This window comes from Bos grunniens, chromosome 20 (assembly GCF_055505025.1).
Source record: "Bos grunniens cultivar Pamir isolate PY7600 chromosome 20, Bosgru_T2T1.0, whole genome shotgun sequence".
Classification (NCBI taxonomy): domain Eukaryota; kingdom Metazoa; phylum Chordata; class Mammalia; order Artiodactyla; family Bovidae; genus Bos; species Bos grunniens.
This window is the reverse complement of record NC_141184.1, coordinates 10002946-10022290: the sequence shown is the minus strand read 5'-3', so window position 1 is coordinate 10022290 and position 19345 is coordinate 10002946. Positions and strand designations below refer to the sequence as shown.

General features: G+C 41.5%; 1 protein-coding gene across 3 annotated transcripts in view; it reads left to right on the top strand.

Moving 5' to 3' along the window:
• CTNND2 (catenin delta 2) overlaps window positions 1-19345 on the top strand; it is a 1106103-nt gene that overhangs the window by 667902 nt on the left and 418856 nt on the right. For all 3 annotated transcript variants that reach the window (XM_086362482.1, XM_086362480.1, XM_086362481.1), the window contains exons 8-9: window positions 2559-2753; window positions 18349-18604. In XM_086362482.1, coding sequence (XP_086218608.1) covers window positions 2559-2753; window positions 18349-18604 — 451 coding nt within the window. The remainder of the gene's footprint in view (window positions 1-2558; window positions 2754-18348; window positions 18605-19345) is intronic.

Below are 19345 nucleotides of genomic sequence, written 5' to 3'. Positions count from 1 at the left end.
CATGTGGAATCTGGCTCCCTGACCAGGGATCTAACCCAGGCCTCTTGCATTGGGAGCTCAGAGTCTTAGCCACTGGATCACCAGAAAAATCCCAAATAGGCCTTGGTAGTAAGGATCTGATATGTGCTTTTTTGAGCAAGAGTGGTAAAAGGCATGAATTCTGGAAGTTGTAGCCTTTAATTCCTTGTCCTTCTTTTCTCCTGCTTCTACCTCTCGTGCCAATAGCTGTGCCCGCCCACCCATGAGCCACTAAAACTTGATTACAGTGGATAAAAGGAGTGTAAACAATGCTCAGTTTAAAATGCTTCATTTCAGCGTTGTGCACAGTGCTTAAATATGCAAAGGTATTTTGCAGAAATGTCTCCACAGGGAAACACCGTGAACTTTCAGTTCTATCAAGAACATAATAATAAAAAAAGAAAGTATAGTATACTATTCAAATATTTAATAATTTTACTATTGCATTTTTCATTGTACCAGCACATAGAAATTCTGATGTCCACCAAAATAGCCCTTATCTTAATAAGAGAGTAAACATTTCTTAATGCCCATTTATAAGAAGAGGATTTTTGTATGTACCCTCAGCTCATATCACAACTTAAAAGAAAAGCAGGTCCTTTTACTGTTCATCATTGAATATTTTTAACTGCTTAGAATCAAGGAACAGCAATAAAGTTAAAACTCTAAATCTACAATGGATAACTTTTATTTAACTATACGACATTTGGATATAATGACTGCTTCCTAGTTTTTTTACACTTGTAAGTCCTTGGAATATTATCAAAACCTTCAGAAGTAGGAAGAACTGACAGCAGGAACTCAAGGCGTATCATACTTAAATATATTCCTGGAAAATACCAGCATGAGATAATATTCACTGTGATGTTGGCATTTGATAAATCAGATGCAATGAACCTAATTATGCAAAACAGTTATTTTGAATCTATCACTCATTGGAACGCTGTCTAAACCAGAATTTATTTAATTACTAGCAAAAGGAAAGGTAAGAACTTGCCAACTTTATTCCCTTCCCTTGCCTCAAAACATTCAGTGATTGTTACCAAGATTGAATTCATAGAAGCCCCAACCTTGCCCCAGTCCTTTGGAATCGCTCTGTTTTCTGTTGATTTAAATGTAAAGCAGCCTATGTGAAGCAACATTTGTTGGCAGTTTCAAAACTTTTGAATGGCTTTATCCTCAAATAAACTAGATGAGAATATTAAAAATCTTTGAGGTTAGACAGTCCTGAAGAAGCAGCCAATCATTGCACATTGAAGATGTTGGCTTTAAAGTGGCCAGCAGTGAAGCGGTAGACCGGCAGGACAGAGAGAGAGAGCTGCCCACAAACACCACTAAAATCAAGGAAGTGCAACTCCCTCTTACTTTAAGCTGAAGGGGAGGGTTCCCATTTGGGTTTGTTCAAAGGCAGCTGCCAGTTAAATCCGAGTGTACCAGGCAGGGTATTAGCTTTGGAGATTTATCTGAAGGGTCTTGCTAAAATTGTCTGTAGCCTCACTTGGCTCTGTGTGCTCCTGTCCTCACCATCGCTGGGTAACCATCTCTCCGTGGTGTCCCTTCAGTGTCCCTAGATGCCCTCCATTCCATTTGTGCCCACGGAGATGATTCCCCTGGCATGTCCACTCATGGGATTCTGGCCATCCCTATGATGAAATATTCGCTCTCCATCAACATCTTCTTGTGTGTCAGCTCAAGCTCTTAGTCCTCCTAAGACTCTGCTCCTCTTGTGTGGATTCCCTGGTCCACAGCTTCAAAGCCACACCTCTTCCCACACAATACAAAAAACACTAAACCAAAAAAAAAAAAGAAGTCCAAAGACACAAATAAGGATTTACAATCATGTGTAGCCTTAATTTAGAAATGAAGCCAGTTTGTGGCAACCATTTGAACCATTTCAGAGGAAGGTAGAGTAGATACCAATCTTTCCATTTGGAGCGTAAGAATAAAGGAAATATCACTTTAAAACCTTTTTTTTTTCTTTAAAATCTGCTTCTCTCGGGGATTTAGGCTGTTGTAAGGCTGAACATCTTGGTTCACTCATTGTCCAGGGAAAAACTGCTGATGAAGATGAATTCTGGTCCACTTTTTCGGAATAGCATCAAGATGGCTTGCCTCCGTGGCTTATTTACCTGCTCATACTTTAAATAAGAACTGCCACCGTAAATTTTCAGGTGCAAGAATTGTGGACTAATAAGAGCTTTCTGGGGTGACTTCAGTCTGCCTGGCTTCTTCAGTGAGGAAACCTGCTCCAGTCGTTAGGCTGAGAAAAATGTGTTCCGCTGGCCCTGTTCAGTGTGGATTTATCTCAGCATCATCATCACCCATATTCAGAGATCAGACTCGGGAGCAAAGCGAGGCGGCTGGGTGATGCTGATAAGCTGACAAGCTTGTCCTCTTGCTACCATTGCGCACCGTTCATTGGATTTTCTGCAGATTTCAACGTTTCTGTCCCCCTCCCCAAATTCGAACATGTCTTGGATAAAACAAGTTCTGTCTGAACGTTGGGCGGGTCTGACTGTCTCCTTATTCCTTCCTTCCAGCTGGGTCCCGGGCCTCGTACAGCAGCCAGCACGGCCACCTGGGCCCGGAGCTGCGGGCCCTGCAGTCCCCGGAGCACCACATCGACCCCATCTATGAAGACCGTGTCTATCAGAAGCCCCCCATGAGGAGTCTCAGCCAGAGCCAGGGGGACCCTCTGCCGCCAGCACACACGGGCACGTACCGCACGAGCACAGGTGTGCACTCAGGGCCCCCGGGGCTGTCCACAAGGGGACGGGGAGGCAGCCGTCCAAAGAGGGTGGCCTGTCCCAGAGGGGGGCCTTCCCACACCAGGGGGGCCTCTCCACAGAGGGGGTGGTCTGTCCACAGTGGGGTGGCCTGCCTGCGGGGGCATGGCCTGTCCCAGAGCGGAGCCTTTCCATACCAGGGGGACCTCTCCACCGAGGGGTGGTCTGTCCACAGGAGGGTGGCCTGCCTGCGGGGGCATGGCCTATCCCAGAGGGGGCCCTTTCCACACCAGGGGGGCCTCTCCACGGAGGAGTGGTCTGTCTACAGTGGTGTGGCCGTCCCACAGAGGGGTGGGTCTGCTTGGAAGCTTAAATAACACTCCCTTGTGAAAGGGTATGTGTGTGTGTGTTGATGTCCTCTCTCCTCAGAAGCATTGTGAAATGACCTGGTTTTCTCATTAATGTTTCTGATGATGATAAAAACCAAATATGACTCCAGTTGAGCTCCCTGAGTATATTGTAAATGAAAGAAGTCTGGAGGTGGGGAGTGGGGGTTAGCATATTTTGTCACACAGGCAAATCGAAGGTAGTAGTACTAATTTTTTTGTAAATCATTATTAATGTATTTAATGAGTATAGTTGCTTTAAGAAAGCAGAGGACGTATAAAGGCATATGTGCTTACCTAAGGCTGGTAAGTGCCTTTTTAATGGTACAGTATGCCTGTTTGGGGGATTCCCTGCTGGCTCAGATGGTAAAGAATCTGCCTGCAATTCAGGAGACCTGGATTTGATCCCCGGGTTAGGAAGATCCCTTGGAGAAGGGAATGTCTACCCACTCCAGTATTCTTGCCTGGGAAACTCATGGACAGAGAAGCCTGGAGGGCTACAGTCCATGGAATTGCAGTTGGAGACCACTGAGTGACTAACACTTTTCTACCTCTTTGGCAACCTTGGGAGGGAAAAAAAAAAACATATTTACTAAAAATGTAGCATATTTAGTAAGGCCAACTGAGAATTTACTTCATACACACTATTAGGCTGAATCATAGGAAATTATAATTTAGTGGTTGGGCACTGGTACTTGTGGAGAAGGCAATGGCACCCCACTCCAGTACTCTTGCCTGGAAAATCTCATGGACAGAGGAGCCTGGTAGGCTGCAGTCCATGGGGTCGCTAACAGTCGGACACGACTGAGTGACTTCACTTTCACTTTTCACTTCCATGCATTGGAGAGGGAAATGGCAACCCACTCCAGTGTTCTTGCCTGGAGAATCCCAGGGACGGGGGAGCCTGGTGGGCTGCCGTCTCTGGGGTCGCACAGAGTCGGACACGACTGAAGCGCCGCAGCAGCAGCACTGGCACTTGTATATATGGTTCAACTCTCTAGCTCTCCTGGATTAAATATATATTTTGAATTGAACACAACCACAGACCACATGAAGAAGGACAAGTGTTTTCCAGAACATGAAACTGTTTGCAAAATAACTAGTTAAAGGTCACGATTAAATTTGTTGGAGAACACTTAGCTTAACTATAAAATCAATATAATTAAGAAAATACAGAGAATTGCGCTTGGTCTAAAGCCTCCCATGGCTGAGTAAACTTAGAGAATATTATGGTGGTGGTTTGCAGACACTAGAGCTGCCTGCATTTCTAATCATATACGTTATCCTGGTCAGGGGCCAGGATATGGGGATGCTGAAGCTGTGGTCCAGGACTTGGCATCAGGCTCTGCATCTTCAGACTGTTGTAACTTCCAGTTCCCAAGTAGATCATAGCAATTCTGTTAAACTGCAGTATGACACTAAATTATATGTTTTGAAATCCAGGCAAGCTAAGTTGCTTTTATAGCTGATTATTGATATTTGCATTTCAGTATTTCACTCTATCATAGGAAGAAAGGCACAAAATACTCCTTTATTTTACTCTTGATGTTGTAAGTACCATCCCATGTTAATAATACATATCTTGGTTTAGATAGAATACCCATTTATTCTTCTGTCAGAGTTTCTCTTACCTTCAGCCTACTTAATTTGCTTCAGTCTGGGACTGGACTATTTTTGCATTTAGTTGTTGCATATTATTAGCTAAGGTAATTTTATTTCCACACAATCCCTTGTAAAAGACGAAGATAACCATCTTGGTGACATTCAGTATCTAATTTGAAGAAAAACTGACAACAAAAGGGATTATATTGGTTCCCTGTTCCATATTCATATGCTCTTAGAATTAGCTCTTGTTGATAAACTTCTGGGGCCTTAATGAAAAATCAACTGCAAGAGGAAAAAAGTATTTTATTCATCAATGCCAAGTTAGAGACAAGGGAAAGATGTTCACACTTTTAAAGAAACAATGACAACAACAAAACTCGTGTTTTGTCTAAGCCGGGGGTTGGCAAACTGTTGGCTTATGGTCTAAATCCATCTGGTCACCTGTTTTAGTAGTGCTTGTGGGTTAAAAGTGATCATCGCCTTATAAAATGATTTGCAATCAAACGATGGATACTATTTTGTGATATGTAAGAACACATGAAATCCAAGTTTCTGAGTCCATACATAGCCACACCCAGTTGCTTTCAGATCATCTGTACTTGCTGTCACTCTGCAGTGGCTCAGGGGAACAGGTGTGACAGAGACCATATGGTCAGCCAAGCTGCAGATACTCACCTTCTGGCCCTTTACAGGAAGAGTTTGCTGCCTCCTGGCCTCAGTCGTCAGAGGAGAACCAGGCTGAATGAGTGAAATAGTGCTTTTTCTCCTGTCTCTCCTCTGAAAGAAGGCAGAAGTGTTCTGAGCGCTTCAGAGGGGACAGTCTGTTTGCCCGGCCCTTCCCCTCTAACAGTAATCTCTTGCCCCGGCCGAGATCTGCGAGGTGTGACATCCACATGCCCAAGATGCCATTCCTGCCCACATCTTTGAAATTGAGGCACTTTTGAGGGACTATGCTGTTTTCACAAGGCTACAGAAATTGCCAGAAGTGCCGGGGTGGTCTCTTGAGGATAGGTGGGGGGAACGTCACTGCTCCAGCTCCTGCACATACAGCCACAAGCCCTCTCTCCTTCCCACCAGCTTAGATTACTCCTTCTTCCTACACTGAATTCATCACAAGCCCTTCCCCTTCCCTGGCTTACTGTGCAACTCCAGGGACTGTCTCTATCAGAAGCTGCATGATTGAGAAAATGCTTTTAGTCCAGGTATATGTCTCTCCTTTGGCTTCCCCGGTGGCCATAGTGGTAAAGAATCTGCCTCCCAGTGCAGGAGATGTAAGAGACATGGGTTCCATCCCTGTGTTGGGATGATCCCCTGGAGAAGGGAATGGCTACCCACTCCAGTATTCTTGCCTGGAGAATTCCATGGACAGAGGAGCCTGGTGGGCTACAGTCCATGGGGTCCCAAAGAGTCAGACACGACTGAGGCACGCAGCATGCACAAATCTCTCGCTTATAAATTACCTACGTATTACACAATATTATTAAATTCTGGCTAGTAAATTCAGGATTAAACTTTAATAAAGAAACACTTTAAGATTGCTTTCCCATATCCAGAGGGTCATTTTCACATCCTTTATGTTTTATGCACCCACCGTTAGTGCCGCCACTGATGCAGACCTATAGGAAGCTTCCAGAGCCAGAGCAAATACCCTAATTCCTTATGAGATGAGGACATGTTCTTAGGAGCCCTGTTAGACGTGACGTGTTCAGGGGCTGCAAACTTTAGGCTCAGGTTGGTTGCCAAGGTGCCTCTCCAGTCTTACCTCTCTGCCATTAAGTAAGGCCACTGGCTGGGGGTCCTTCAGTTCCATCTGTAGGTCATTTCCAGAGATACTTTGAGGAGAGTGGGGCAGGGGAATTGAAGGCCAGTTGCCCGCCTTCAAGGAGTCACCACTCACGAATGAAGTCAAGGGTACTATCCTAAACAATTCTATAATTACTAGCTGGTGCCATAGCATCAAGCAGCTGAGACAGGATGACAAAGCACAGAGCCTATTGCCGCACTCAGGAATAGTTCTAAATGCTTTGAATATATTTACTAATCTTTAGAACTGCCCTGTGGAGGAGGTGGTATTATGATGATCACTTTGTAGATCAGAATACTGAAGCATAAAGACATTGAGGACCGATCTCCTTTAGAATGGACTGGTTGGATCTCCTTGCAGTCCAAGGGATTCTCAAGAGTCTTTTCCAACACCACAGTTCAAAAGCATCAATTCTTTGGTGCTAAGCTTTCTTCACATTCCAACTCTCACATCCATATATGACCACTGGAAAAACCATAGCCTTGACTAGACGGACCTTTGTTGGCAAAGTAATGTCTCTGCTTTTTAATATGCTATCTAGGTATTAATAGCAGCACAAAACAACACGTGCTCTCGTTTTTTTCCTGGATAACCTATAGCTCAGGATTGTACTATGACTCCTGACCCCTCCCCAGATGTCTTTCCACTGGTTTCTGGGCAAGGAGTGGGGCTGTGGGACAGTGTTCACCCTTCACCCCTCAGTGCTGCAGCTCTGCCTCTATCTGGCTTTATCTTCTGTGGTTTCTCTTCTTTCCCTGTCCTGCTCACTCCTGCGCTGACTGAACCTGGGCCTCCCTCACTCCAGACACCACGAGGGCCATCCTGAGTTATAGACTGTGCTAGAACTGAGAGATACCCTGAGATGACTATACAGAGAAGAGCAGGAAACAGCTATAGTCCTTGAAGATAAGACAGGTTAAAGCTTCCTAAATCTCCCCACTAAAGGCAATTTCTCACTTAGCTTTTTCTCCTATGCCCAACCTACAGCATCTTTTTCCATCCCTCCTTCTTGGCTTCGTAGTTAGCCTCTCACCCCTGTTACTTTATTGCGAAGACTAATTTCAATCCCAGAAACCAACTCAGACAAGGAGCACAGTCTACTTTTGGGTGATCAGAAAGGTCCCCAAGGCTTTCCTTAACCAAAGAATTATTGTGGTCCCACCAGCTCGGTGGTGTTTGACTTCTTTGTGATCCCATGGACTGCAGCATGCCAGGCTTCCCTGTCCTTCACTGTCTCCCCGAACTTGTTAAAACTCACGTCCATTGAGTTGGTGATGATATCCAACCATGTTGTTCTCTGTTATCCCCTTCTCCTCCTGCCCTCAATTTTTCCCACTATTAGGTCTTTTTCCAATAGTTGGCTCTTTGCATCAGGTGGCCAAAGTATTGGAGCTTCAGCTTCAGCACCAGTCCTTCCAATGGATATTCAGGGTTGATTTCCTTTATCACTGACTGGTTTGATCTCCTTGCAGTCCAAGGGACTCTCAAGAGTCTTATCCAGCATAATAGTATGAAAGAAACAGCTCTTCAGCCTTTAGCCTTTTCTTTGTCCAGCTCTCATAGTCATACATGACTACTGGAAAAACCATAGTTTGGACTATATGGACTTTTTTAGGCAAAGTAGTGTCTCTACTTTTTAATACATTGTCTAGGTTTGTCATTGCTTTTCTTCCCAGGAGCAAGGGTCTTTTAATTTCTTGGCTGCAGTCACCATCCACAGTGATTTTGGAGCCCAAGAAAATAAAGTCTGTCACAGTTTCCATTGTTTCCCCATCTATTTGCCATGAAGTGATGGGACCGGATGCCATGATCTTTGTTTTCTGAATGTTGAGTTTTAAGACAGCTTTTTCACTCTCCTCTTTCACTTCCATCAAGAGGCTCTTTAATTCCTCTTCTCTTTCTATGTAAGGGTGGTATAGTCTTTATGTCTGAGATTATTGATATTTCTCCCAGCAATCTTGATTCAAGCTTGTGCTTCATCCAGCCTGGCATTTCTCATGATGTACTCTGCATATAAGTTAAATAAGCAAGGTAACAATATACAGCCTTGACGTACTCCTTTCCCAATTTGGAACCAGTCTGTTGTTCCATGTCTAGTTCTAACCATTGCTTCTTGACCTGCATACAGGTTTCTCAGGAGGCAGAGAAAAGTGGTCTGGTATTCCCATCTCTTTAAGAATTTTTCACAGTTTATTGTGATCTACACAGTCAAAGGCTTTAGCATAGTCAGTGAAACAGAAGTAGATGTTTTTCTGAAATTCTCTTGCTTTTTCTATGATCCAGTGGATGTTGGCAATTTTATCTCCAAAAAGTTACCTAACCTTGATGTTAGAGACTTACATACATGCATTTGTATACATTTGTGTACATGTTGGAGGATCAGGATCGGCAGATCTCACTTTTTGCCTGTTTTCTGCTGCAGGCTGGTGGACGATGATGCCTACAGTAGGGTTCACAACTCACACACAAAGTCAACTGGATTTTATCAGCTAAGCTGGCACTCTGTGGGCCATGCCTAGGCCAGGGAGTAGCACCTGAAGAGTAACTCCTGCCCCTGTCCCAGACCTCACTCTGACCCTTTGTGCTCAGGCACTCCAGCCAGTGCTGGACAATGTCAACAACAGCAATAAAAAGCACAACATGAGAGTTGTGAGCTAAGTTTTATTTGGGGCAAAATGTGGACTATAACCTGGGAGACAGCATCTCAGAGAGCTCTGAGAAACTTCTCCAAAGAGGTATGGGGGAAAGTCAGGATATGTGTGATTTTAGTGAAAGGGGAATACATGCAATCAAGCACACATTTTGCGGAAGGTTGCTGCTTTCGTGAAGAACAGATGTCAGCATTTATGATTTTAGTGCTTTTCTTGATGCGAAGAGATTGGGCTCATAAAACCATTTCCTGAAAATAACTAGCTGAAGATTTGTTCTGCCAGTTTTGCCCCAAGCAGAGTACCTCATTCCAGTCCACCCTGAACTCCTTTCAGGGGTGTTGAAGGTCAGCAGTCACAGCATCTTGTGATTTAATCCTTGTAGAGGCAGATGGCAAGTGCCAGTTTTTAGTTGGCAACAAGACCTGCAGACCTTTCCACACTACCCAGTCCCAGCAGAAGGGAGCAGGCTCTGTGATGACCTGCCAGCCTCCCTGGGCTTGGATGTGGTCTTTGTAGTGAGGCAGAGATAGTAGAGCAGTGGCCCACATGCATCAGGATGGGATTGGGACAGGAAGCAGCATGGTGGCCCCAAAGCAGCAAAGTGACCCAAAAAAGGGTCAGTTCCTGAATCAGCAGTGGTCCCCACTCATCCTCTCCCCAGATGCATCCCTCCTCTCTCCCTGCACAGGGAGGCCAGATCCTGTGCCTGTAGCAGAGACCAGGCCAGTGAGTGAAGAGTGGGATGGTGGAGCAAATACCCTCTGGGACCATCCACCCAGTGTCTGAGGCTTTACTTCTCGCACAGTGAAAATTTGAAGAGGCACTCTTTTAACTAGCGTGTCTGTTTAAATAAAACATACCTTTTGTCTGGGATAAGGGCTTGTCCAAATCAGAGCTTATATAATAAGGAGAACAGCCAGACAAAGACTGTGTGACACTCAAGGATTTGTGTGTGATGAAGTCTATTAAACTGAAACTAAATAACACAGAATTTTATTTCAAACTCAAGCATTCAGTGACTGTCAACTTAGGAGTCGTTTGATTAACACATACTTGACTCTGACAACCCCCCATAACATCTTTCTAAACTAGCAAAAATGGCCAACATCTGCTGAGATGATAGTCTTGTGAATTTCTTTTCAGATAAATGTGATCCTGAGTGGAGAAAACAAGCTTTCTATGGTGAATGTGTCAGCTTGTAATAAAGAATGAATTATCATAGGTACATAGCAAAGGGAAAATCTGCTAACTGTTCTGATGAGATTGACAAATATTGCAATATAAAAAGGAAGAAGAATGTGATGAAAATATTTGTCTGGATGGCAAAAGCATTATTTTAAAATTTTAATTTTCTGCAGTAATAGCTATTACTTCATAAAGTTATAGAGGGATTACATATCCCCTTTACTTTCATAAAATTTTACTACTATTCTTCAATAAAATATAAATAACATTTTCAATTAAAATCATCATTTGAGTCCACGAAAGGTAGAATATTAACAATTTATTACTTATTAAATACTGTTACTTCAAATTATAAAAATGACTACTTCTCATTAGAACAAGTCAGATGTGATCCTCTATAACCTCTTAGTTTAAAATTTTACCTCTTTTAAGTCTAAAAAGTCAGGGGTACATTATTACCCAGTTGGAGATTTTTAATGAATCTAATGATAAATATTATCTTAAAATCAATGAAAGCTTCCAGATTCTTAGCTATATCCATTCACCAAAATGGTAGAAATACAAATTCTAATTACAGCTGAAGGAGAACAGAGTGTTTGCTGGTAGATCAGTTGATAAAATTTAAAAACAGCAGCAACAACATTAGGAAGCCTGGTGGACTGCCGTCCGTGGGGTCGCAAAAAGTCAGACCCAACTGAGCAACTGAACAACAGCAACAAGCGACGTCAGTAATCAGCATCAACACTAATAATGAGTCCGTTACTACAAAAATCCTGCATTAGATGTCTCTCCTCCACAAACACAGTGACATATGAGGTTAAAAGGAATTGTGTTACATTTACCCTTGAATATTTTTCCATTGACCTTGATGCTGGGAAAGATTCAAGGCAAAATGAGAAGGGGGCGACAGAGGATGAAATGGTTAGATAGCATCACTGACTCAGTGGACATGAGTTTGAGCAAACTCTGGGAGATAGGGAAGGACAGGGGAACCTGGCGTGCTGCAGTGCATGGGGTTGCAGAGAGTCGGACATGATTTAGTGACTGAACACATCTTTCTGTTGAGCTTACTTTGGATCAACCTCTGCAGACTGTGGAAAATTGGAAAGATATTTATGGTTCAGTTCTGGATGATAATACTATTGGGAATATAGTAGATTAGGTAAAGTTTCCTCATTTCTGAAATGATAATCATTATTATTTAAGTAATAACTTTACAAGTATATAGGCTGGCACTTCCCTGGCGGTCAGTGGTTAAAACTGCACCTCCCAATGGAGGAGGTGTGAGTTCGATCCCTGGTCAGGAAGCTAAGATCACACATGCCTCATGGCCAAAGAACCAAAACATAAAACAGAAGCAATATGGTAAAAATTCAACAAAGACTTTAGAAACTTACCTCATCGAAAAAAAGAAATCTAAAAGGTAAAAAGTTATAGGCCATGTTCTTGGACACATTGTCACCTCAGCCATCTTTATTTTCTAAATTTGCAGAAGGAATATTATTTAATTAGCTTGTTGTTTGCTTCCTTTGTATTTTATAGCATGTGTAAAAGTATTTTATGTTTTCTTATTTCTAGCTATATAAATATACATAAAAGCAAAGATAAATAATACAAACCCACAAATGTTTTTCTTTCTTCTGTTGAACCCTACTTTATATTCCATCGCCCAAGTTTCTTCAGGTGCCAGAATCTTGTATTTTACTCTGTTCTCTTTTTTTCCTCTTTCAGTAAATAATGCATGCAACCATCTCCTCATCAAAATAGGGTGTTTGATTTTTATTGAAAAGGATCTCTCTTCCCTTCTTTCAAACAAACACAACACATAAAACATCTGTTTGTTTGTTTTTTTCTTTTCTCTCTACACACTAAACCTTTATTTGTGTAGCTCTACGGAAAACAGATAATTTCATGAACAGCATGAAAAGGTGAAGTATCAAGTCAACTGCTGAAGAGGCTACTTTAAAAATCTCCCCAAAGAGACCGGCAGTGTGGTTCATTGAGTTGTAAGGGCTTATTGAGGGGAGAAGGGGCTGTTTGCAGAGCAGGTGAGATGAGAGAGGAGTGTTTACAGAGCTGATAAAGCACCCTTTCCCTCAAATGTTTGCCATAAGAAGGTTCAATTGAGTAGAGTAATCCTCTAAGGTGGGTGATTTGGCCAACGGAGCTCTAACTCAAATGAGAGAAAACATATACCGGGACAGAAATTAAGCGAAATTTTGCATTAAAGAAAAAAAGTCTGTTAATTGTGTGATCAGTATCAGCTTATCTGTATTAATAGAGAGTCACAGTCTTCATCAGCCACACCACAGTCTCAACAGGCATGGCACAAAGGGAGAATTCAGTCGTTCTTGAAATCATTCCTTTACATCATGCTTAAAAAAATCAGGCATTACATCACTGTATTATTGACAGTTTGAGATCTTTTAGTTTCTCGTGCATTTTCTTCTATATATGAGCATATACGCTCAGTCGTTCAGTTGTGTCTGACCCTTTGAAACCCCATGGACTTTAGCTCACGCACCAGGCTCTTCTGTCTATGGGATTCTCCAGACAAGAATACTGGAGTGGGTTGCCAGTTCCTCTTCCAGGGGATCTCCCCAACCCAGGGAACAAACCAGTGTCTCCTGCATCTCCTGCATTGACAGATGGATTCTTTACCCCTGAATCACCTGGGAAGACCCACATGATCATATAATCTACCCTTTAAAATAGTCTTTCTCCCTGTTTGTATTGCTATTTTGCATTATTTTTCCTTGCATTGATCAGTCTCTAATTTATTTGAATTTTGCAATATCCATTTGAATTCTGATTTTATATTTTGAAATTCTCATCAGGTACCCTTATGTATTGTGACCTAAGAGAAGTCGAAACTATGGCTTCAGGAATTATACTTCTGAAAGGCCATTTGTTAAATGATACAAATGTGATTGTCATTTTTAAATAAGATCTTTCTGAAAGTCATTTACCTGCCTTAGATTTCATAGTCTACCCACTTTTTTCTTAATATATCACTGATTAAACTAAGACTCAAAACACTTTAAAATTAAGATAAGTATATGTATCCTATTCTTGATTTTCCCAGAAATAAAGATATTTCTGAATATCAATAAATTCAATTAAATAAGAAATTGTATAAATTTGTACACCAAGGTGTAATAATTTTTCCCTATATTATTCAAGTTGTTGGTCCTTATTATAGACCCATCTCTTTTCTGTACTTTTGGGAGACATTTCCCTTAATTTTAGGCCTCTCATGAATTTTTCTAAGTTTTCTCACTATGTTAGGTACTTCAATAATACACATATTTGAGATTATAAACCTGGTCCAGTTTATAAAGCTGGTAGTTGTAATTATAACCTCTGGAAGTGGGGTTCAAGGGTTTGAATTACTTCTCTACTAAATATAAGGCAAATTTGGGCAAGTTATAGCATCCCTCTGTGCCTCAGTTTCCCACTTGTAAAGTGACAGCAAGTTTATTATCATATTGGGTTGTTGGAGGAAATAAGAGTCAGTCAGTTAGTTCAGTCACTCAGTCATGTCCAACTCTTTGCGACCTCATGGACTGAAGCTTGCTAGGCCTCTCTGTCCATCGCCAACTCCCAGAGTTTACTTAAACTCATGTCCATTGAGTCAGTGATGCCATCCAGCCATCTTATCCTCTGGCATCCCCTTCAATCTTTCCGAGCATCAGGGTCTTTTCTAATGAGTCAGTTCATCATATCAGGTAGCCAAAGTATTGGCGTTTTAGCTTCAGCATCAGTCCTTCCAATTAATATTCAGGACTGATCTCCTTTAGGATGGACTGGTTGGATCTCCTTGCAGTCCAAGAGACTCTCAAGAGTCCTCTCTAACACCACGGTTCAAAAGCATCAATTCTTCAGTATTCAGCTTTCTTTATAGTACAACTTTCACATCCATACATGGCTACTGGAAAAGCCATAGCCTTGACTAGATGGACCTTTGTTGGCAAAGTAACATCTCTGCTTTTTAATATGCTGTCTAGGTTGGTCATAACTTTTCTTCCAAGGAGCAAGCATCTTTTAATTTCATGGCTGCAATCACCATCTGCAGTGATTTTGGAGCCCAGAAAAATAAAGTCAGCCACTGTTTCCACTGTTTCCCCATCTATTTGCCATGAAGTGATGGGACCAAATGACATGATCTTAGTTTTCTGAATGTTGAGTTTTAAGCCAGCTTTTTCACTCTCACTTTCATCAAGAGGCTCTTTAGTTCTTCACTTTCTGCCATAAGGGTGGTGTCATCTTCATATCTGAGGTTATTGATATTTCTCCTGGAAATCTTGATTCAAGCTTGTGCTTCATCCAGCCTGCCATTTCTCATGATATACTGTACATGTAAGTTAAATAAGCAGGGTGACAATATACAGCCTTGTATTTCCCTTTCTCTGTTTGGAACCAGCCTGTTGTTCCATGACCTGCATGGAACTGTTCTAACTGTTGCTTCCTGACCTGCATGCAGATTTCTCAAGAGGCAGATCAGGTGGTCTGGTATTCCCATCTCTTTAAGAATTTTCCAGAGTTTGTTGTGGTCCACACAGTCAAAGGTTTTGGCATAGTCAATAAAGCAGACATAGATGTTTTTCTGGAACTCTCTTGGTTTTTCGATGATCCAATGGATGTTGGCAATTTACTCTAGTATTGGGTTGTTGGAGGAAATAAGAGTACGCACTAGTTAAACACTTCCAGGAGTTATAAAGTCTGATATCCACACTTTATATCAGGCAAGGACTTGTTACTCCATGTGTTATATCCAATCTGTTTCCTAACATGAACTGATTTCAACATTACTAAGTAGTAATAATGGTTGTTGTTGTTCATTCCCTGGGTCATGTCTGAGTCTTTGCCTCCCCATAGACTATAGCATGCCAGGCTCCCCTGTCCTTCACTATCTACCCCCTGGAGCTTGCTCAAATTCATGTCCGTCACATTGGTGATGCCATCCAACCATCTCATCCTCTGCCGTCCCCTTCTTCTTCCGCCCTCAGTCTTTCCCAGCATCGGGGTCTTTTGCAGTGAGCCAGCTCTTCGCATCAGGTTGTTTTGCACTTACTAGGCATTAATAGCTTTTCTTGCCTTTAAAGCAAACAGTCATCCCAATGGGCCCTTGTCTTCTTTTCACTTTATAGTTAGAAAACCGGAGATTTGAGAACTCAGTTACTTGCCAGATACAAATGATTGACTAGAAAGCCCAGATGTGGCCCTGACTGTTAGCTTCAGAAGCCAAGCTCTGAATGTGGAGTTCCCTGACATTTCATCCCCAAAAGGCCAATGCCAGTGTAGAATATATATCTGAGCCTACCAACATTCATAAACTGCCCTTCACCTTTTCTCCTCTTACTGTGAGACGTGGTCTTCTCGCTCCTGCTCTGTTAATTGCATTTCACACTCTGCTTTCACCTTTTGGTCCAGTCTCCCTTGCAGCTTACGTGGTCTTAGCTCCCCAACCAGGGACTGAACTGTTCCCCCTGAATTGAGAACGTGGAGTCTTAACCACTGGATCGCTAGAGAATTCCCTATTCTCTTAAAATTGATTCATTACTCTGAGAGGTTTTTTTTTTAACTTATATCATCATTTTTTAACAATAGTGTTTTGTCATGTTTCAGTCTCCTTTTTTTTTTTTTTAACATTTTATGTTTCAGCCTTAAGTCATCATCCTTGCCATTTTGCATTCCCTTCCTATTAACCTCTGTATTTTAAAGTATTACTAACAAATAATTTTGTATAGAAAATGATTTTTCTGATATTAGCAGCCCTTTTCAGGAAGCTTTAATATAGATATTTAGTTCCTGAATGAAAAAATTGTATTTATCTGAAAAAATGTCAGGTTCCCGTTAGTTTTCCCTTTTGCCTTTAATTTGCTGACTGGCTTTTCACAACTTGTCTAGAAAATGAAACTTTGTTTACCTTTGGGCATTTGTTCTTCCAAGAGCATGGTTATGCCTGGCCTGAATTTTAAATCCCTGTTCCCATGACATATAGCACATTGTTCATAAATATTAAAATGTGAATTTTAATTAGACATGCTTGCAAAATTTTGGAGAAAATATAAATGCTCCAGAAACTGCATAAAGACATAAGACAGATTTTCTGGTTGTGAACTTAATTTTTTATTAGTCTAATCCAGTGACTTTGAAACTTAATCCATCAGGGCAACCCTTGTCATTTCAAAACCTAAGTCTTTGGGGAGTATACACACTTTTTGTTTAGAAAGTTTTCTGAAATATTTTTCTTGTCTTCACTGTGTCATGGTGCCTGGTCTCCTGACTTTGGTTATTATAAGATTAAGTTTTAAAAGGTCATTGGAAATGAGAAGCCCTGACCTCTTGATTAAAATCAGTTCTCATATTAGAATAGATTTCTCCAGTTCACTTTGCAACTTTTTTTTTTTATCATTTTGACATGAAATCCTTAACTTCCTTTAATATTAAACTATTATTTTTTTCTTTCTTTTATATTTGATTTTGAATATGTCTTCTATTGTGAGAGAGAATAAGTTTTACCACCATTTACTGAGTAGTGCTCAAAAAGTCTGAGTTGTAGGATGTGATTGATAATTGGAATCTAATTCTGTGTAGAACTTGCATGTCATATGGTCATATCTAGACACAGGATATATTTTTTATGAAGTATAGCTAATTTACAATGTTGTGTTAGTTTCAGTCGTACACCAAAGTGGTTCAGTCTTATATATATATATATATATATGTATATATATTTGTCTTTTTTCCGGTTTCCTTTCCCATATAGTTTATTGCAAAATATTGAGTAGAGTTTCCTGTGCTGTAGAGTAGGTCCTTTTTAGTTATCTATTTTATATATAGTAGTGTGTATATGTTCGTTCTGAGCTAGAAAGTAAAGGTGCCAACTAATATTAATCATGGATAATGATCAAACAGTTATTAACAAATCACATTCTATTAATATGGAAGATGCTCTTTTCATTGTATAGGTCACCTAAATCTTAGATGTCAAGTATTTTTGAGAACCAGATAAAAGTAATGATAGGAAACAGACTCCAGAGAACCCAGAGAGGAAACAAAAAGCTGAAATTCAGCTTGGAAATAGTCAAACCGATTTTAGTAACTGGCGTCAGATCTTCTTCCGACAATTTAGGCGTTATTGAAAAGATGCAAATACTTCTGGAAAAGCCAAGTCAGCACCTTATTTTGTCTGCGTTGCAGTCGGGTGGGTCTTCATCGCCTCTAGCATGCCTACCCTTCACCAAGGGTATTTGTTAGTATGACAGCTCAAGTTGAAAAAGAGACATATAAAAATCTTGTGGGTGTTGAACTTTACAAGAACTGTCCCGTCCTGCATTTAATGCTCTAGCACTAATTACAGACCCATGTCCGCCTCCACCCCCACGGATACACGCCCCCTCACTTTCCTTGTTTTCTTTGGGAAAAATGAACCACATTACTAAATATGTTTCACACCCTTCATAAAATTAATCTATCACCCCCTGAACGAACACTGCCTCAATTTTCTCAGCTGAAACAATGAAGAACTCACTGCCCACGAGTCCTTGGAAAATATCCCTTCCATTTCTTCTGGGTTTTAGCTCCATACAGAGTTTACGAGTCAGATGAGCAGACCTCTTCCTGGAAGTCAGTAAGCAGGAAACACATCACAGAGGCATTTTCATCCTAGAGATGAAAGGGTTGTTCCTGAAATACTCGGTTGGCCTGAAAATTCGTTCAGGTTCTTCCCTAAGATGGAATGGAAAAACCCCAACGAAGTTTTGGGCCAACGGAATAGCATGCTAATTGTCATTGTAGTGGATAACATTGGATGCGTTAGTTCAAATGTAACAATTTTGTTAATTCTTTCAAACCCTTGTGTTTTGTTTTGTTTTTATGTGTGTAATTTCCCCCCTGCCTAGACCTGGTGAACCGTTTCTGTGAGCAGGTCCTCAATTTTTTACTCTGTCCCTACTTTCCTGCCCTAGCCCCGTCCTCCCCCGGTGTCGACTCCGTCCCCTTGCAGCGCACAGGCAGCCAGCACGGCCCGCAGAGCGCCGCCGCAGCCACCTTCCAGAGGGCCAGCTATGCCGCCGGCCCTGCCTCCAGCTACGCGGACCCCTACCGACAGCTGCAGTACTGTCCTTCCGTTGAGTCTCCGTACAGCAAATCCGGCCCTGCCCTTCCCCCTGAAGGCACCTTGGCCAGGTCCCCATCCATCGACAGCATTCAGAAAGATCCCAGGTAGGTACCAACCTTTTCCTCTCCCCCCATCGCTGCTAAAGAGGTATTCTAACCAAACCTGTGACTGCATGATTGTTTTTTGTTTTTGCATCACTTGATTGCATCCGTGTCTCTGGCTGAGGATGAAAGGGTTGACTTTGGTTGACTTTCACCATCTTCTGTTTGATTTGGAAAATGGGTGTTGGTCGTGGATCTCTAGTACCTTCTGCAGTTCAGTAGCAAAGACTATCTTTTGATCCGAACATTTGTAGGTGCTTAAGGGTTTCAGCTGGTTGTGAGATCTGGAACAGCTTTCTGTGGTGCAGTAGAAACCCAGGATGGAGGCTGTACCGTTTGACTTCAGACACTGTGGTCTAGGTATTTCTTGTCTCAGGAGACGCGCACTTTGTCACCTTGTATGTTTCCATGCATGAGTGGAAAGTGGATACAGGTTACACTAAAAATTGGAAATTTAGAAAACCTTTGTTACCTTCATTTTTGTGTCTGAAAATAAACATCAGGCTGAAGTTGTTTTCAACATTGATTAAAAATTTGAATATAAAGTATTAAAGAAGTTGTTATTATTGAGAAAAAAAATTTTTTTTTTTGCTTTCTTGTTTCAACAGTGGCCAAGGCTTTAGTGATGCTCTACTTCTGAAATTGGAATTGAATTCCTGTAGAGTTAAATGATGTTTTATTCACAGGCATTTGATTTATGCAGAGTCCCATAAATATATATCTGCATCTGTGAATACTATAGAT